Genomic DNA, 21110 nt, shown 5'->3' on the forward strand with positions numbered 1-21110 from the left:
AGTTAATGTGCTGCTTTGTCCTCAGGAATGGTGAAATTGAGGGATTTGGGAAGGACCAGCTCATTGTAGGGAGAGCTGCTGTTCCATCTGTGGAGCCCCAGACCTTCAGGACTTTTTTGGAGATTGTAAAGTACAAGCCAAAGACTGTAAAATATGAGTGAAGGCTCGTAAAGTATGATTAGTGGCCACCAGCAGAAAACTTCAAGTATCTGTAACACAGGACACCACTTATTTAAAAGAAAGATGGTCCATATTATCAGAGAATGCAGGCTCAAGGGATAGAGGAGCTAATCCTTGCTGTCAGTTTTTCCCATTCAGAAGACAAGGAAAAATATTCTGTTTGCCTATTTCATGACTTCTTCACTCGTGGTAAAATTTCTTGAGGGGAGGCCCAGCAGAAGGGGTTTTGTCCTGCTTCAGCATCACTTCAGTGGGTGGATGGGGCTTGGAGCAGTGCAGGGCTGGTGTCAGGGCTTTGACCAGAATGGAATTTCTCTCTTCATGTTTAGGAAGCTTTCTGAGGCCCAGAGGGGAAGCAGTGTGCAAGTGCCAAGCAGCACAAGTGAGAGTTAAACCAGCCTGAAATCTATACACCTTCCTCTACGGGTTTAAATTCTCCTGTGTACGTGAATGAGGTTGGCTGCAGCCAAAAGAGGTTTTCATGAAGTGGCAAAGGAAATCTGTTTTAACAGAACAGGTTCCTGAAAATATCCTTATGCTACTTCTCTCTTTATGGTTTGACTTTTCTCCTTGTTACAATGGTTCAGGCTGGAGAGTCTGGAAAAACATCAGGGTAACCAGGGCAGAGGGAATATCAGATGGAGATGAGGTACAGATAAGAGGCAAATTACAGTACATTTCTCATGGGTCATTTGGCTCTAGTCTTGAAAAGAAGAGAAAAAAATCCCAAAGTTGTAAAAGAAAGAAAAAGAGACAATCAAAACAAATAAACCTGCCAGTTTTGCTGATTTCAAAGGCCTGTGAAATGTGCATATATGCTTCATAATGCTCTGCTGTTTTAAATGAAATGTTCCATCCTTTAATCCTACTCACTGTCTCAGAAGTTAATTGTACAGTAAGATCACAGTTCTCTCTGCCAAGGTTTTCCCTTTGTTTTCTATTTTTTTTTTTCTCCCTGCAAGTTGGCCAGCCAGAGTATCTTTTCCTAGTTCTGTGCAGTTGGTTATTCTCTGTAGTATATTATGGAGTTCTGCGTAGCTTAATAATTTGTTATGGTCATGCAATGGAAAGGGGTTTTTCAATTCTTTCTGCTTGAGGGAACTCAAAAGTTTCTCCACTCTTGGATGTAGACCCTGCAAAAGCTGAAGGCTCAGTGATCAGATATTTATGGTCTGTAGCACTGCAACTCTTTCTAAACTTACGTAAAGGTTATCTAAAGGTGGGGTGTAAGAACTGGGCAGTAAAGCCTGGAAGGATGAAGGATAAAGAGAGAGAAGGAACATATAATGTTATATACATGAAGAGCCATCCCAAGTTTTTGCCCAGAGCTCAGACAGAACATGTTAGACATTTGAAAATTTTTGCATCATCTTTTTCCCTGAGCCTCTGCTCTTTCTTATCCTGGCCAGAACCAGCAGCAGAAGTGCCGGGGGGGAAAAAAAAAAGAAAAAAAAAATCTGTTTTCACTGTATTTCTGAATGTGAGCCCAGGTTTGTGAAGGATTTGGCAAGAATTTACAAACCTTTGAGAGAATCCGTGTGGAGATCTAAGGAAACCCGCCTCCCTCCTTTAAAAAGCAAGTTGCCTTGGCCAGAAATTGGGCAAAAATTGGTCGTTTCAACTGATGTTTCCTTTGAGATTTTGGATTTGAACCTGAAGCTGCACTTTGAGAATCAAATTTTGCTCTAACTCTAGATTTACACTGGAGCAAATACATCACAGTCAGTGCTGATATTTGTGTGCAGCCCAGTGAGAGCAGAGGCTGGCTCAGAGTGCAGGCTCATATGAACAAACCAAGGGAGGACCCAGCACAAAGTCTGGAGTAGTCCAGGCACCAAATTTGTTCCAGCCTGTTGCTGTGGTTCAGCCTGTTAAGTAGATCCTGCATTAACAACATCCAGGAGTTAAGTGATTGCATGGAATAAAGCTGTACCATCTATTGAAAGTCTTTTCTGAGGTCAGAGAGGGCTGGGCAGGGATGCACCTTTAGTGTTCTAGGATGATAATCCTGATTTTAGAACTTAACAGGAGATAATTTCCATTATGTATTGGGTGGTTTTTTTCCTCTCAATCCTATGGATTTGTTGTCACAGTAGAAATTTGTGGATTTCTAGGACCGTCCTGCTGGAAAGGCTGGGTTTCAAAGCAAATGCAATGAAATTGATAACCTTACAGTTGTAAAAATTCTCTACTTTCAAGCAAGGAGGTGTTCTCAGACTCTGTTGCAGGATAAAGAAAAACCAGACCCAAAGGATTTCCATATTTTCTACAGTAAACTTCTTATTTTCTTGCTGTAATTTTTTTACATATTTGTTTAATTGGGTGAGTAAAGCCTGAGTCACTATCCTAGTGGTAGAATTAATTCACTTTGGAAAAGGGAAACCTGGGATCAATGAACACCCAGAGTTTTATAGCCACTTTGGCTTTTGTTTTGCATTATTTTTTGCTTAGGGGTCGGTCTTAACTGTAAAACCTTTCAGTGATGTAAAAACACCTGGTCCAGGTTTAGCAGGCTCACCTGAATGCAGGAGCAGTGCCATAGAGTGACACAGAGCTCAGCAGGGGCTACAAACCTACCCAAGGAGCTGGATTTACATTTGAACAATTATCCTAAGTGGCTTTTCTTGGATCCTTATCGTTATTATGGTTTTTTGCCAAAACATTTCTCCTCTCTTGTAACGGAAGATCAGATCTGGGGCCTGCAGAGGACATTTTGCTACAGCAGATAAACCAGAATTCTTTCAGAGCTGCCAAGCCTGCATGTGCTGACAGTGCTTTGCAATTTATGCTTGTGGACATGACCTAGCAACTGCCTGGGTTGGATGTGGCTGGAATTACAGTTGCACACTTGGATTTCAGTGTGAACACAGGCAGTGATCTGGATCTAAACTGGGACCTGAAGCCTCTCACTTGTAGGATTCTGGTTCTGCTCTGTTTCAGGCTCTGTCCCAATCACTGAAAGATTTATACCTTTATCAATAAATTATCATGACTTTTACTACACTTACACCAGTGTCTTAAATTAACACTAAACTCAGTGTAGATGAGGCACGCTTCCTGCTGCATGTGATTTATGGCAATCCGTCTGAAATGAGGAGCAAAATTGAATTTGCCAGCACAGGCAAATCTTTAAGATCAGGTCAGACACAAATTTTATTGCACATCCACTGCTAAAGGGAGTTTGTAGATTGTCTTTTTTTATACAGGTTTTTTATAGACTGTAACACTTCAGGCTTTAAAAAAAAATAAAAAAGAAGTTAGAAATATTTGGAGGTCTGAAATCTCTCCTGTGTCTTTGTGTCAGGTTGGAGGTGACAGACAGGACAAACGTAGCAGTTACATGGCACTGATAAACTCTCAGCTTGAGGGCTGTGTCCCCTTTTGATGACCTGCCTTTGGGAAAGATGTGGAGAGTACAGATAAGAGCATCAGAAACAAGCAGAGGTCTTAAAAGCAGTGAGAAAGGCTGAGGAAATAAGATGGTTTTAGCCTAAAAATGAAATGATGTACCGGAGATATAGGCTTTCAAATAAGTAATAGGTTTGGTAAAGCAGAAGGGAATCCAACCTCCATGTCAGTGGTTGAATGGCACAAATGCTCCTCTAAATAGAGCAAAAAATATTTAGCCCTGACCTTTAGATAAAACACCAACTTTCTGTCCATAAAGGAATTGAAACAAGGGCTGCAGGTTACTGGGACAGTGACATAGTCCCCATCATGTGTGGTTTGAAGTGAGCTAAATAAAAATTTGCTTGGTGACACAGGAAGATGCCTTAGCTTAGGGGTGAAGGGCTGGCAGCCGTGGTCTCTGGACATCCTCTCCAGACTCACTTGTCTGTGACCCTACGACAGAGGGCAAAGGGCAGCTCTCACACTGGCACCAGCACTGCCTCTCCAAAAGGGCAGTTAGCTGTCTAACCACCCAGGACTGAGAAATCACAGGAGGAAAAGATAAATTACAGCTGTGCACATCTGCCAAATGGCCCCATTTCAAGGTCAGCTTTCAGTGCTGTTGCAGTCGTGGCTCTTGCCACTATCTTCAGGAAGAATATGCTTAATCTCAAAACTGTTCTTGCTCCTTACTGCAGATACTGAGAATCTCTAGGTGTGCACTGCACCCTGAAACCTTGGGCACTCTGTGTGTGTTGGACAGCCAGGACAGACACGAGCAGGGTGCCTGTGCACACACTGACAGCTGTGGTCACTGCTGCTCCACTGAACCTGGGGCCAGGATGAGACCTGGAGGGACACAGGGAACACCACTGAGACCTGTCAGCCACACCATGTTGGGAATCACACCAGGATCTGTCACAGGCTGATGGAGAGTGTTCCAGGGCTGTCCAAAAAAAAGCTTTCCCTTTGTCTGAACCATGCACCGTGGTTTGGGCTGGGCTGACACTTCTGAGGAGTCTTGGGAAGAAGAGTGATTCCCTGGGGGCCTGTGATTCCAGCAGATTTACCCTGTCCTGCCGTGTGCTGAGCCCAGTAGGTAAAGGATGGGACACTGTGAGTCAATATTGAAAATTGAGATATTTTGAAGTTGACTTCCCAGTTCAGGAGGTGCTGTTGGTTTTTGGCTGTTGTTGGTTGGGTTTTTTTTAAGGATGAAATGTAGTGCCTTCTGTTCCTAACAAACTCACCAGGCAGTTGCAAACCATACTCTACAGTGAGCAGATAGCAAAGTTTCTACTCTGTGTTTGGATGGGATCTTACAAACAATCTCTTAAGTATCCTGTTTGTTTTCCTGCTGTAAAGTGAGACTTGTCTTTGAAGGAAACAAAACAAAACAAAACAAAGGCAAATAGAGAATAACTGGGAGCAAACAGTAGGAAATTTCCTAACAATAAGGTCTGGAAGACTCTGTGTTCCTTGCAAAAACAAGCAGGAGTGCAAGAGGCTGCAGCCCAGCCACATCAGAGAAACCTGGGGAAACCACTCTGACCTAGAAGAAAAGGAGGAAGAGTTGCCAACCCCCAACAAAACTGCTCAATTCTAGTCACCAAAACCAGATTTAATATTGTTAAACCTGGTATCAGCTGAGTTTAAGAGCCATTGCCAAATGTGTTTGTGGCTCAGCACAGGGGTTTGTGGCTGGGTTTTGGATGTGGAGCCCAGGTCCAGCAAAGGGAGCTCCTCACAGTGGCTCCCACAGGCAGGTGGGGCTGGTGGCCAAGGGCTTCACCTCATCATCGCCTGGGGACAAGTCACAGCCCAAATGGACAGGAAATGGGTTTGACAGATGAGACAGGCACGGGGATAATGCCTGGGTGACTGATGGGCTGGGCTGGGTGATGGGTAGGGCTGCCTAGAGACACTGCTGGGTGAGCTAAAGCCTCCATTAGACTGAAACTGGAGCACTGCATGGGATCCATATCCCTGACTGAGGGCTGGGGTTCACTGGATAACACTGATCTGCTGCACAGAACAGTTTCAGAGGGCTCTTTGCACTGCAGCAGAGGGAAAAAGAAAAAAACAACTGTGCATTGAACAAATAAGTCGATGAAAAGATCTGGGTGGGAATGTGAGCATTGCCTGATATGATTTGGTGTCCCAAATGGCCTTAAACAGCCCATAGAATTCCTATGTCTAAAACAGATTCCAGCAAAGGAGACCTTTTATGATGCACTAATAGGCTCATTAGGCTTTCTGCAGCAAGGCATGCTCACAGCATCGTATGTTTTTTCCATTACAGGAATTACACGTGTTTTGTTGTGCTTTGGGTTTTGTTTTGTTTTCCACATAGACTTGCCCTGACAGTTCCCCCATTCAGGTTTATATTGGAGGTACCATCTCGAGCCAATGAATTTTATTAAATATGTTGCTGGCACTCACAGAGAGATGCATAAAGGAAATATTCTAATGACAGTTGGGAAGGCTTTGATCCCTTTCCAGGACTGCACTCATGTCTTTGAAATGCGAGTTTGGCAGTGCTGGAAAGGCTGGGCTCTTTGGCTCTCTCTGGCATGAGCCCATGTGACAGACATAATGTCCTCTGTCAGGGGACCCACATAACCTTGAGAAGTGTAAGCAGCGCTCACAGATTGCTCTGGGTCAGATAGTCTGGGCTGATAAGGAAGCAGGGGGGAGTCAGCCTAGTCCAAAGCAATAACTGAAAGCTGTTTTGACCTGGTAACTGTTGGGTCTGCTGCCTGCGGCTACGGAGTTGGACATGAACTGCAAAAGTAGTTAATTTATGCCTCCTTGAGTGTAGGAATGTGGCGATGATGGATAGGGATGGGAGGTTATTAGAAACATGGGGAGGAAGGAGAGGAAGGAATTCCAGCTCGTGTTTTTATCTCTTACACACGCACACACTGGTTCCCCACATTCTCCTGTCTGCCTCACGTGTGTGCAGGCTCCAAGGCCTCACTGCCACGCTCACACCTCTGCTCCTGCACGCTCACACAGGCGCACACTCACACGCTTCCAGGGCTCACTGAGCTCAGGGCTCGGGCGTGTTTACGTGCTGGGGGTTGTTGGCTGCTTCCATGAAGGAGTTTGCATTTATTGCCTTCCAAGCATGATCTACTTACACCTACACCCGGGCAGATCCTTTGCTAAAAATCCTCTTGGCATTCTGATCTTCCACCACTGAATGCATTCTGTTCACTCACAGCCTTCCCCTGGCCAGCAGAGAAAAGTGGTCAGAGAAATATCAGAAACTCAAGTCCAAAGGACTTAGTAGGATGGATTTACATGAGGCATGAGTCCAGTCTCAGTGAAGCATTGCCATCACTGGCCAATTAGTTAAATGCTGTCTTCTCTGGATGTTTTTTGCAGTAATAATCCATGTAGCCCCGGATGTTGGAGCACATGGGCTGTATGGAAGAGAAAGAGCAACTGTGGCCATGCACTGAGGAGATAAATGGGGATTGGATTGTGTAAACGATAAGCAAAGAGACAGCTGAGAATAAAGAAATATTAGTTTAGATTCCTTGAAACCATGAGGAAGGAGGAAGGATAAAAATGGTAATCTCAGGAGGGGAGTTGGATTATGGTTACTCCTACAGGGATTTTGCATGTGCATAAAGCATCTGCATCCAGAGCCAACAGCACTGTCAGTCCAGGCAGCAGGACCTTCCTTCCCACTGGGATACAAACATATAAACATTGTTCTAATCAGACTAGGGGCTTCTGTTTCTGCCCCTCTTCTTGCACGAAACATCACTCCCACATTGTCTTTTACACTTTTGGTCACCGTCAGTGATGCTGCCATGGGTGCAGGCACACACTGTCCCCTCCCCGTGGTCACATCCCCTGTCACACATTTCCCCAGTCCTCTCACAATAAGAATATTTGGAAGTGCACATCAGTTCTCACATGTAATTTCAAGCTATTGCTCATGGATGTGCCTATGTAGGAGCCCATGCTTGGAAAAGATGTTTTCTAAGGCACAAAGAAGATCCTGGGAGTAGATTGAGCAGAGCCTCAGAGCACTGGGCAGATCCAGGCAGGACAAGCTTGAGGAGCTAAGGGGAAGGCCTGTGTACTTTCCATGGATGTGTTGAGAACTCTGGAGAGATGAGAAATGTGTAAAGGGTCAGAGTGCTGACCTGTCCTTCAGGACGTCATCCCCATTTGATTGGAAGATAAACACTGTATGGAACGGAAACATCCCCTTCCACTGGTGTCCCCAAAGAGCACATCTTCCTCCATGAGTCAGCCAGGGCCTGGGGACACCCAGACACGATCTATTTTGGAGGCAATGACTTCAGCAAGTGGCAGGGGAAGCTATTGTGGAAATATGAATGTGTTTTCCATTTGGGAGTCCTCCGGGGAAGGACAAAAAGATCTTGGTGTTGAGCCAGGTCCCCCCTTTTTTCTTCACCCTTCTGGGAGCAAAAGTCTTGCAAAGTATGCAGGGAACCCTTCTCAGAGCCTGTGGGGGTGTGTGGTTTGGGAGAGCTATGTGAGCCTTGCACACATCCATGCACACTCACAAAGGGGGACTCCAGGAAGCAGGAATCAGCCTGCTCATGACCATGGTGGGGTTGGTTCCTTACAACCTTTGAACCATGCTTGCCTCAGTGTGATCCCTCTCTCTAGGGTCTCCACTTGTCAAGGGTGTATGCTACAGCATCATCCCCTTCTAGCTTTTCTCCTATCACAACACTTCATATCAAAAGCCAGTGCGAGCTGGAAACAGAGAACCAATGGGTTTAATCTTATATTTTGTTTTCTCCAGCTTTACTATGAGTTGGAGCAGTGCAAGCAGTGTGCACCATGGTCTGTGCACTGGCAAGTAGCTCCTGTATTCCAGTATTAGAAAATCTACTCCTTTAAGGGAGCAAAAAGTACCTCCAACAGCCATCAGGCTTAAGGGATTGGCTTAGCTTGCCTGCAAACAGATTGCTCTGTGATTTCCAGGCATCCCAAAAGCTAAGGAGAAATGCTGCTCACCCTGGGAGGACCTGAGGAGCCTTAGGAATTTATGTCATGGTATGGTACCACTCCTGAGGAGAGCTCATGCAAGGAAACCTCTTGGCACAACTTTTCCTTTTGGGAACAGCAATTCCCAACCAGCTATGGGATGTCAGGGTTAGGCCTCATGGATATCAGCACCAGTACTGCCACTGGTGCTAAAGGAGTGGCTCTGGGAGCTGGTGTTAGTTGTGGTGCCAACCTATTATTGTGAAGGAAAATTAGAGGTAACAACAACAAACAGCTTAGAGGAAATGTGCAAGCTAACTGCTGGTATAAAAATATTTACTGACTATAATACTTGATTAATTACATTCATAATAAATAGATTCCTATACTTATCTTGAGAATGTGGACAGCTTTATGTATTTGCCTTGGATTTTGTGGCCTTAGTTAATCAATGGTCTGAAGTTTTAGATGAGATTCACTACATGAATGCAAAGTAATCAGAGTTTGGGAGTGGGTTATTAAAACATTTCAGGTGATTGATATGCAGGGTGTTATAAGACCTTTGCCTGGATTGCAGCACTTCTTCAGTGTTCTGTTGCTATTGTGTCACCTTTAGGAAAAAAAATGCTTTTCTTTTTCTACAGGGCATACTTGGATGTCAATGAACTTAAAAACATTCTCAAACTGGATGGATCCACACACCTCAACATCTTTTTTGCCAATTCCTCTGAGGAAGAGCTGGCTGGAGTGGCAACTTGGCCCTGGGACAAAGAAGCCTTGATGCATCTAGGTGAGTGATAAAGATGTTTCTTCTTTGCAAAGCATTCTTTTGAGGCACTAAGAAGGAAAGACAAATATGCGTTAAGCTCTGTTCTGATTTCTTATCATTCCTCTAATATATAGTCAGGGGAAAAAAAGTATTTCACGATTCCCAGATACTGGCTCACAACCAGGAAAATATTAGGTTATAAACCCAAAGCATATTATGGTATTTGTAGATGATGTCAAGCTGAAAGTATTTCACCTTTTCAGTGAAGCTACTTTACAGGGCATTCACTCCATGGGAGCAGTTTGCAGAAGATTGGGGGATAGGTGTGGGGATGAGACAGAGGTGAATCTTTAACCTCAGCCTGTTACATTCTGATCCTTAGTTCATTAGCAAGTATTCAATTAGCTCACAGACTGTAGCTAAAATCTGCTGCTATTTTTCTCTTGCAATGTGCAAAAGAGCAAACAGCTGAGGGATTGTATTTCTAATGTTCACTTGAGTGGAACTGGAAGGAGTTCACTACCCTGCAGCTTGCCTGGTGTGTTTCATAACCAGGTTGCTGCTGGAACCTGGGGATCCAGACAAAGCTCTGCAGCCTCCCAAATGACTCACTGCCACCTGCAGTGCCACTGGACCTGTGCTCCCTGCAAAACGTCAGAGGAGCCTCAAAAGGTTCAGAAGGCACTGACTGAGTCAGTATGAGCTTCTCCTAACTCCACAAACCTCCCTCGAGTTGCAAACCTGGTCTGGTCATCTCCTCTGAGCAGGTTTTCCAGATATCTCACCAGCTAGGCTGGAAGTGAAGTCCAGTTTCAGCCAAGTTAAATCTTTGTGACAGACTGTTTCAGCCAGTTTTTATATTACCCAACTCCACGTTGAGCTAAATAAAAAAGATATGGTGACTATAAACCTACATGAGGAGAACAAGCAGAGTTTATTATCCTAAAACATACAGTGGAAGCTGAGCTGTATGGAATAGCCATCAGTCAGGGGGGCTTTTCCAAGGTCAAAAACACCCCAAAGATGAGATGTTACCATATCTTTACTGTCACCTGTCTCCCCAGCAGAGAGAGGCTCCGTGGTCAGGCCAAGCAGTTGGCACTGGCTGCCCTCCTTCATTTTATGAGATGTTTTATTACAACATCCAGCTCTGCAGCTGCTCTGGAAGGAGTGTGAGCAAACTTCCCTTCCCAAGGAGCAGCACTTACACTCTGACACTGCTGCTGAGCTCAGCTGGAGCTGAGACCACTGCCACTCTGGCTTGCCTGCAGCCTCATCTCTGCAGGCTCCTGCTGGGAGCACCCACACCAGAAGGTTCTGTAAATGCCCACCAGTGACCATTCCCCAAGAATCTGGCAAAAACAAAGATAGATTTTAACCCCAGCCTTGACCAGCACCCACAGTGATGGGATTTTATCACTTTGGGATGACAATCAGTGTGGATTGCTGGTGGTGGGTTTGATCCCTGTGTGAGCCATTTGCTGAAGAGTTGGACTTGATGGTTCCTGTGTGTCTCTTCCCAGCCCAGAAGGTTCAGAGAGTCTGTGAAACATTAGCCTCAGTGTCACTGCACAAGTGGGATATGGCTGCAATAGAGCTGCTCCTTCCCTAAATGAGGATTTTCACAGCTTCCCTTGGTGTTGCCATGGGAGGGAGCAGAGAACAAGGGGAGAGCTCCAGAGTGCCAAGAAGAACCTTCTGCAAGAGGGCTGGGGCTCGCCCAAAGCCCTGATGAGTTCTTCTGTCACTTCGTTAAGCTAATTGTCAGCATCATGCCTGAGAAAAACAATTTAAATTCAGCTCCTACAGAGCATTGACAGAGTTCATTGACCAAAAAAAGATCTCACAAGAAAAAAATAGACATTGGACAGCAGATTAAATTTGACTTGCTAGGGGGAAAAAAAAAGTAAAAAATAAATAAATAATGCTCATAATTTCCTGTCAAAACAGCCCTCCCAGACCTGTGCTTGGTTTGTAAGAATTCATCTTTAATCTTTTTTACTCTCTTCTATAAATCCAATATGTACTTAATAAAAAATATGAAATATGTCCTGTGGTGCAGATCTAAAGGCTGGGATAGAGATTGTCTGGGTGAGGGAGTTTATCTTTTCTGTAAAACTGCAATTGATTTAGATTCTTGACAGCTATAAAAAATATAAATTTTCAACAAAGGCAAAAATAAAATCTCCCTCTCCAGCTGCCTCAGGGTTCTCCAATGCCAGAACAATTTAACCAGCCTTTACTGGAGGCACATCCTGCTGAGGAATTTCACCAATATTCCTGTCACTGGAATAAAAAATAAAATCTGGATTTCTTTTTGGGATAGAGAACCCCAAAAAATATGTCAGGGTACTCTCTGTGCATAAATGCCTCCACCTGGGTAGAAACCAAGCACCAGAGGAATCAGAGCTTGTATTGTATAGAGAGGGAGAGAAAGGAATCATGGGTTTATTGTTGAGCTGCATGCTGGTAGGTCTGTACATAATTAATTGGGAATGTGGAGAACTGGTGTGAGGAACAGTTCAGTGCTGTGAAAAGGAGGTGCAGATGCTATGTGTGACACAGGAGACAAGATGCTGCAGTGTGGCAGATTTTATTTACTCTTGTAAATACTCTTTATTTACTCTTTGTGTACGTATTTAAATTTTCTGTTCTCTTTTGTAAAATAGTTTTTATGTATTTGTACCTGCCCGTGGGACTCCTCTCCACCCTGTGCACATTTTCACATGTGTCCCTGCTCAGAAGGAAAATCTTTTTTCTCCTGATATTTTGTGCATGTGTCCCTTTGGGACATCCAAAGTGTTCCTTCAGCACTGACACAGCTTCAACTGAAGTGCTGCACGTTGTGCTTTGGACATTGTTCTTAGAGGAAAACCTGAGGTAATGGGGAAAAATCAAAGCAGAACCACAGTCAGGGAGGTCTAGAAAAAGGGTTGAGCTCCAAGGAAAGGCTGAAGGGATTACAGTGATTCAGGCTGAAGGGAAAGAGCCTGAAGTGGGAATGATGACAATCTCATAAAAGCTGATGAAAGGGGAGGAGAATCTTCTGTTCTTCATATCTGTGTGAGGAAGGACTTGAAGTCATGAACTTAAATTGCCAAAAAATCAATTCAGATTAGATGTGAGTTAAATCCTTGCAGCTGTAGGGATGCTGAGTGCTGACATTGATTGCTGGGGCAGTCATGTCATCAGGGGTTGTGAAGAGGCAACAGGCCAGAGTGTGTGAGGGATGGTATAGACCTAATTGCTTTGAGAGTGGAATTTAGAGGACTTCTTAAGAACTTCATGGTCTCATTTTCCTCTAATTTCATGGTTTTTACAACCAAGTCTCCAGGCAGATGAGGATGAAGGGTCTATGGTGCATCAGAACCTGGTGATCTCATCTTCCCTGTGCTACAGCCACTGATAAAGTTCCTGCTGCCAAAACCTTTTCTCTCCTCATTGTCACTAAATTATTAGAGTACCATGTCCAAGATTTATATTCCCACTATAACTTTTACAAAGCAGTCTCCTCTTCTCATGATAGGCAGGACACAAAAAGAGTTTTAAATAAAGGGCTTGGAAAAGTTGAGATCAATAAGCTAAATAATGAAAATACCAAGCATATTTTAAATACAAAGGTACATCTAACTGAGATAAAAATATGGTTCATATGACTATCAATGCACTGCAAATCCTCCCTAATTTGCCATTTGCTTCTTTGCACATCCCTTAATTCATACAACAGAAAACACCATTAGTTTTCTTTGCGAAAACATTTAATAAACACATAGTTTTTTCAGGGTTATCACATTTCAGGATTTCATATTTTTTTGACACTTTAGACTTAATGCATATTCATTAGTGGACTGTGCAGTTCAGATCAAGCCAGGCTTGTCTGAGTCCATGAGCAGTGTGTTTCTGACAGTTACTTCAAAGCTGCCTCCAGGACACCCTGAAAAAACTGCTCCAGCCTTGGGTGTGCACACTTTGCTTTGCCCAGCTCTTAATTTGCAAGTATTGGTGGAGTCTTCTGCAATTCTCAGGGTGTTTCAGAAGTTAATAGGTTTTTCTCACATCTTTACCCTGGGGAATATTATACACAGAGTGTTCCAGGTGTGTTTTGTTTGACTCTTGGTGTCAAATACGTTGCTTACACCTTTCTGGGCAGAGTCACACTCTTTAAACACATGAAATTATCTAAAAGAGCATGGTAAGAAGTAATTTCATGCAGGATTTTCCTTTAAATTAACAAAAAACCTACACTGAGTTTATTCATTTGAAAGACTGATTGTTGCAGTGTTTTTGGTTTGGGATGTTGAGCTTTGTCACACAGTTCCTCCTCCTTAGGGTCCCAGATTAAGGGCGAGATGAAACTTTGCTGGGTAGGAAATGCAGGATTTTCCTTTAAATTAACAAAAAACCTACATTGAGTTTATTCAGTGAATAGACTGGTTGTTGCAGTGTTTTTGGTTTGGGATGTTGAGCTTTGTCCCACAGTTCCTTCTCCTTAGAGCCCCACATTGAGGGTGAGATGAAACTTGGCTGGGCAGGAAATGTGTCTGGTTCTGCTACAGAGGATCCAACAAACTGCCAGAGGACCTACACTTAGCAAGGTGTTCTCCTCCCTTTCTCCTGCTGCCCTGAGGAACACAAGGCCAACCTAGAGGCTGTTCTCTTTGCCCTTGCAGGTGGCATCGTGCTGAATCCCTCCTTCTACGGAATCCCTGGCCACACACACACCATGATCCACGAAATTGGGCACAGCCTGGGGCTCTACCACGTCTTCAGGGGCATCTCTGAGATCCTGTCCTGCAGTGACCCGTGCATGGAGACAGAGCCCTCCTTCGAGACCGGGGACCTCTGCAGCGACACCAACCCTGCTCCCAAGCACAAGCTGTGTGGGGACCCTGGGCCTGGCAATGACACCTGTGGTTTCCACAGCTTCCTGAACACGCCCTTCAGTAACTTCATGAGCTATGCAGGTACTGGGATTTGCTTGGGCTGCTGGGGGTGTCTGTGGCTGAGCAGGAACAAAGAATTGTGGTATTACCCCTTATCATGGAGACAGGTGATCCCCCAGCCAGGGAATAATGTGCTCTGACTCCATGATTCAGAATGCTGAGTAACTGCTTTATTAAGCTATACTATATTATACTAATACTATACTATAACTATACTAAAGAGATACTCAAGAAAACCCCGTGACTGTCTCGAGACAGCCACGACACAGCTTTGACCCAAGTGGCCAATCAATCCAAACAACCATCACCTGTGGTAAACAATCTCCATAAGACATTCCACGTGTGCCAAACAACGGCAGCAGCAAATAGGGGTAAGAATTGTTTTCTCACTGCCTTCCCCAGGAAAAATCCTGGGAGACAGAATTATGTCTCTCTCTGTTCAGAGAATGTGGATACCATGACGCCTTAATTCTCAGTCCATTTCTTTATGCTGATAAAGGTCTAGGTCCTGGCTTGATGAGGGATCAGACCTGATAGAGCAGAAATCCTTTCTAGTTCTCCTTTTCTTTTATCCCAGTGTTCCCCGAATTCACAGGGTTTCATGCGAAGACCAGGCAGAAGGTTTGGGGGATGGAAGAAATGAGATAAGCATTAAGAAAACAGCTTCTAAAGGCTCTACAGCAAACCTGACACCCTATTTCTCTGAGATCTGGATGCCTGATCTATGAGGTCTTTGAAAAACTCAAATCCAGAGATTGTTTATACTCTCCCAAGGAGATATAGAATGTCATATGAATATTGATACCATCAAGGCTGTCAGATAATTCTGTGACAAGTGGACAACTAATGAGGCACTGCCCGTGCCTCCAGGTGTCTGTTGAAATGCCATGTTTGGGTTTGATTTGGAATCACATCCCAGAATGTGAACAGTGGGATTCTGCCTGAAGGACTACCAGTGTGTTGTGCTGGTTTGTACTGGGAGTGCAACAACAGAGGCTCCATATCAGTGTGGTATAAAACCACCCCTCAAAGGAAAAGCTGATGTTACAACTCTGCAGGCACAGCTCTGCTGCCCCGATGAGCATTCTCCCAAGAGAGCATATCCTAAAGAGGGCATTTGCTCCTGTGACTCTGTCCCATTGGGTGAGGCTGGAGTGGGGTCCTTGATGCACCTCTGGAAGCCCAAGGGGAGCTGAAAGCTCCTCTGTTATTTCTCAGAAGGAGCAGGGGATACCTTGATTTGTATTTCCTCTTATTTTGAGCCGCAGGGTCTCTCTGTGGTGACAATCTGTGACAGTGAGCTGACAGAATCAACAATATTTTAAAGGCAACCAATATACTAACAGACACTGAAGGGCACCTTTATACTCCAGGCAAAAACACAGATTTCCCACTCAAAAGGTCACAGGAGTGCTTATTCTGTAATAAAACTGTAGAGAAGCAAAGTGTTTAATGTCATGTGGGGCATGGATTGAAATGATTTATAACCAAAATGCTTTTATGCCCTTTGTGGCACTAGCTAAAAGCAATGCCGAGTTTTCTCTCTATTTTTCTATTTGTTTAGAGGGTGCTTTCAGGGACAAACACACCAAGTCAGCTCCTCAGTGTGCTCTGTGCTGTGGTGCCTGTGGTCAGGCAGGGAGCCTGAGCACCAAGCCCAGCCCCATGGTAACATCCCTCAGATAAGACAGGGCCACTCCAGATGACAAAATCCCCCCACCAAGTCTGCTCGTGTGGATGTGGTGAGGGGGGGAACGTGCCTGTTTCAAAACTCTGAGCTCTTATCTTCCTAAGAGAACTTGCCTTGCCAGCTGACTCGGGAGCTGAGGCAGACCACAGAGATACCCATCTGCTCCTGGGAGATACATGTGTGCTGGTGTTCTGAGCTGAAACCTCTTCTTTTTCCTTGAAAAATTAAGTGAAGCGACATGATAGATATCTCTAGAGCTCAAGCATGAATCTGTTTGCTTTTCTGTTGTTGCCAGTAGAGTAAAATATAGCAGGATATCAAATTGCTGTCAAAATACCTTTGAAACATGTAGGTTGAGGTCATGCAGTTCTAGGAATTGCCTTTCTTTCATTTCTGTTTTGCTGCTCGTGTGCAGCTTGATCCTATTGTATTTGTCTGTCTGTTCCTGTCCCATCCATCTGTTCAGCTACCCCCAGCCCTGAGCAAAGCACAGACTTTGACTGATAATTTTTTATTTTTCCTGGAATAACAAGTTACCAATGGCCAAAAGATTAGGTAGTGTGAGAAATAGGACTTGTAAATTATTTTTACAAGTCCAAATAGCTGTGGTGTTCCCAAATAAAAGATAAGTTAGTCTTTTAGATGACTTTTCATGAAATCATTACAAATTCTTCCTCTGAATTCTGTTGGAGTAACCAACAAAGTATAGAATTTCTCTAATTACTAATTTCTCTAACCACCCCAGCAAAGTATAGAATTTCTCTAATTATTGCTTGAACCTTTCTTGATATTGAGTGGAACACCTTTCTCCCTTGCCTCTCCTCCCTTCCCCTCCCCCTGGACACAGGCTGTGCTGGTGTTTAAACAGATTGAGAATGCAGCTCATCTTTCTCCTGTGCCATTGTCCCACTGCTTTGTCCTATATATATTTTATTGTTCTTTTATGATGGCTATTAAGGGCCTTTGTCTCCTTCTGTGCTTCCGTGAAGAATATTTATGGCTTTTACAGCGTGCTCAGGGATAGACCATCGATAATTATTAAGGAAATCCAGAGATGTCACATTAAAGCAGCTTTTTGCATACCCACAGGGATTTGTAGATATTATCAAGAGGATGGTGTGTTTCTATCTGCTGTGCATGTTTGATCAGAGGAGTGTCACTGCTCAGTGGGATTGGGAGAGACACAGGAAAGCACCTGTGCTGGTGTGTCCCTACTGTGGGAGGGCTGGATCCCGACCAGAGCCACCTCCTTTTGCCTGCATCTCTGGGAAGATGTGGCCAGGTTTTAAATTAGCCAGCAAATAGTCATTTGTCTTTAGAAGAAATTCCTATTTTCTTGCTCCTCTGGAGTACCACAGGGCACAGACTTGCAAACATCAGAGCACCTCCTAACGCTGTCACAATATTGAACTTACACGAGCAGCCTCCGGTGACCTGCATCTTCCCAGAGAAGTGCAGCACTTGACCTGTGCAGAACTGTCATTGTTGTTTGGATCCCAGCTGGGACTGAGCTCTGCTGGGCTGGGAACTCTGCAGGCACATGTGAAGAAACGCTCTGTGTTTTCAAGAGCTTTTCATCTGATGGGAAGAACACCAGAAAAATGGTTGAAGTGCTTAGCATCGAGTTCCTCAGCATGGCTTTGCTGGGTGACTTTGCACAACATAGTTATTCCCTCTGGGATCTGCACAATAGAGAAACAGCAATTTTCTGCTTCTCTGGGGCATTGTAGTTGTAAAGCTGTATGGTGTTCAGAGGGCACTGGATGTGTACTTGTTGCCAAATCATGTTTGAGGAAAACAAGATGAAATGAGAAATGGGTATTTATGGGACGTCATCCAGCATATTATCCCTCCATTTTGAATGAAAAAAGAAATAAGAAATATCAAGAAATGTTTGTGAAAAGTTTGGAAAGGGGTAAGAATCATAGTGGTAATGGGGGAGAATTCTATAGACCTGAAGTTATTTTCTGCATCAAAAATGTACGTTTTTATCAATGTTTGAAATGATGAATGTTTTTATCAATGTTTGAAATTTTGAATTGATCTTTCAGAACATTTTTATTTTCTCATTAGAAAATTTAAGAACTTTAAAAGTTATGTATTTTTAAATTCTGTTGTGTTTTAATCTAAGAGATCTGACACTCTGTTGCCCGTGGTTTGCATGACTCCCAGTCAGTGCTTTTTCCTTACACTACCATCCTTTACCCTTCCAGAGATATTATTTTAAATGTGAAATTCTTTACCCTTCCAGAGATATTATTTTAAATGTGAAATTATTTTAAACCCAGAGCTCCACTGGTGGCCCAGAAGGTGCTGCACTGAAGCTTTCTGTTTCTTCCCCTCCGTGTCTCTGCCTCCTTTAGGGATGATCTCTGGGTGCTTCAGGTGTATCCCAGGTCAGGGGGAGGGAACGTTTATTGATTTATTTTCTTCCTTTTTAACCATTGTTTCCTTTCACCTGCCTCCACAAGTGATGGCTGCGCTAATTCCTTCACAGACCATTAACTCTGAAGTGCTGTGGGATCCCAGCCCGGCCCTTCCAAGGAGCTGCCATTCACCAGGTCGTAATTCTTCCCCTTGCTCCCACCTCCTGTCCCACGTGGCTGACGAGGCTTCTGTTTGAATTGCAGACGATGACTGCACCGACTCCTTCACGCCCAACCAGGTGGCCAGGATGCACTGCTACCTGGACCTGGTCTACCAGAGCTGGCAGCCCACCAAGAAACCGGCCCCCGTGGCGATTGCCCCCCAGATTGTGGCTCGCACCTCCACCTCTGTCACCCTCGAGTGGTTTCCACCCATCGATGGCCACTTCTTTGAAAGGTGATCATGCTCTGCTCTGTACTTTCATGCTGGAAAGATGGGAAGGGTAGAGCTGGAGGCCCCGCTCCAGGAGGGCAGCTTGGTCGTGTGCTGTGCTCAGCCTGGCTTAAGGCTCTTTCCTAAATTGGTTCATACTGAGGAGGTTATTGATCTGTTGTCTGCTCTTCCTTTCTCAGCCTGTAGCACTCAGTTGAAGGCCATTGATTTGCCATGTAAAGGGCAAATCTTTCTCCATATGTTATGGGAGGAATTTTCAATCAAAGATTCCGGCCCTGTGATTCCTGCTGTTGTTGCTGCTCACGAATACCTGTGGGCTTCAGCTGTGCCTGCATGTTCCCCCCTCCTCCCTTTGCAAGGACAAAGTGGATCTTGTGTTTACAACACAGAGCTCGTGGGCAGGGAGGTGGCTGGACTGGGGGCAGGAACAAATGCTGCCTCCTCCCCTGAGCTGTAGATGTGAGATGGGAATTGAGCAAGGCAGAGTCAAAGTCCCAGACCCCTGGATATGATGTGAATATTGTTCTGTAGGTCAGTGTAGGGGTGTGTATTCCTGTCTGGCAGGCATGCAGCTATGTGATATCAATAATGGAAAATGGAGGGCTCTGGGCAGGAGTTGCATCTCATTGCAGCCCGCATTCAGAGCAATTCTGCCCCAGTATGACCTGAGTAACTGGGTAGTTCATCTAAATGCTCTTATGCAGCTCTTGGATGAGCTGCAGGAGCTATGGGAGTCCTGGCAGAGAACTTCCCAAATCAGTGACCTTCTCGCGTTACCATTAACTCACATCCCCGTTTGCACTTCTTCCCCACCTCTTGCTTTGTTGTTTTATAGAGAGCAAACTTGGAGTGTCCTTCAGGACCGCAGCAGTTCAGAGCACAGGAGGCCAAATTTACAAGCGTATTAGCACCCAAAAAGCTGCCTCAGCACTGCTGCTTTGTGCTGGGAGAGCACCTTGAAACCACTGCCTCCATCAGGGATGAAACTCCTTCCAGCACTGCTAGGACACTGGGGCCATTTCAGTGGCCAGCTTGTGCTTTATCCCACTAGGCAGAGAGCTGTTATTTTCTGCTCAGATGAGATTTTCCACCCTTATTGCAGATTAATATGGGGAGGGAAATCAAATCCTGTTAGGAATTGATAAAGAGAGGTCTTGTGCTCTGAACAGTGTTTGCTTTAATTATGGTTTTGTAACCAAATCCTTTTATTCCCTACCTGCAAAAAGGACTCATATAGTTCTGAAAATTAATTCAGAATTTTTCAGCCCATAATCATTTTTAGGTAAATTAAGTTTCTCCAATTTAATTTAGATTTCAGAAGATGCTTATTGTGCGTTAAATAAATGCCATGTGCCTCTAAAAAACACATTGATGCAGAGTTAATTGTTATGTAACCAAATATGACTTTATTACATATTTCTTATAACTCAATCAATATGTTCTTAATAACCTCTAGTTACTTGCTTCTTAAATAACACACAGTGGATAGCCTGTTAAATCTAAAATTTCATAACAGAGTTATCATATGTTAAATAAAGAGTGATTTTCCAGGAAAAAAAAGTCCTTTGGGTTTTCAAATCTGTGTGCTCAGTATTACTGAAGAGATTTAAAGAGACAGCCTCAAATACTTTGAGTCCAATTCCTTGTTAAAATGAGATTCCCACTGCTAACAGATACAGCAATGTTGCCGTGACCATTTAAAAATGTCACTGAAACATATAAATGATCCTGTCTAAAACATGCCCAAATTTTTGATCTGCTAATCAAAACAAGGATGAGAGTGTTATTCTAGTGACTAATCCTGGAAAAGCCCACGTGCTGAACTTCCAGAACCGCCGTGTCCAGCACTGCTCGGTCAGAGACTCATGCCTGTATCAATTTGTGAAATTGGGTCACTGTGCAAGACAAGTAGGAGGTAAAATTGGCCAAGTATAATCTTATCTGTGTGTGGGAATACTGTAAATCTTTGCAGATATTTTTACACAAAGTGCACACCATTGGCCCAAATTTTACTTGCCTCACTTGAATGAATAAACTCATTCACTTCAATGGGACTATTCATGTAAAAAACAGAAGACTGATACTCAGCTGCTGAGTGCCTTGGGCCTGGTTTCTAATGCACAGAGGCCCCTTCCTTGCTGTTTTGACAGTGTAAAAGGGCCTTCAAAGGATGAATGGCTCTGGCTACATTAGCAAGTGTTGTGGCCCAATAGAAGGAGATCTCCAGCGCAAAACAGTTGTTAATGAAGACCTGACGTCAGGGGGCTCCCACAGGAGCACATCAGGTGTGGTCCTGCAGCACACCTCCACTCTGGGTGAGAAAAAACTGGGCCCAGCT

General features: G+C 44.2%; 1 protein-coding gene across 1 annotated transcript in view; it reads left to right on the plus strand.

Moving 5' to 3' along the window:
- Nucleotides 1-21110, plus strand: part of PAPPA (pappalysin 1) — a 178720-nt gene that overhangs the window by 42337 nt on the left and 115273 nt on the right. The window contains exons 3-5 of the mRNA XM_054646502.2: nucleotides 9195-9340; nucleotides 13990-14283; nucleotides 18583-18775. Of these exons, the coding sequence (XP_054502477.2) occupies nucleotides 9195-9340; nucleotides 13990-14283; nucleotides 18583-18775 (633 nt within the window). The remainder of the gene's footprint in view (nucleotides 1-9194; nucleotides 9341-13989; nucleotides 14284-18582; nucleotides 18776-21110) is intronic.

The sequence above is a fragment of the Agelaius phoeniceus genome, chromosome 21 (genome assembly GCF_051311805.1).
Source record: "Agelaius phoeniceus isolate bAgePho1 chromosome 21, bAgePho1.hap1, whole genome shotgun sequence".
NCBI lineage: Eukaryota > Metazoa > Chordata > Aves > Passeriformes > Icteridae > Agelaius > Agelaius phoeniceus.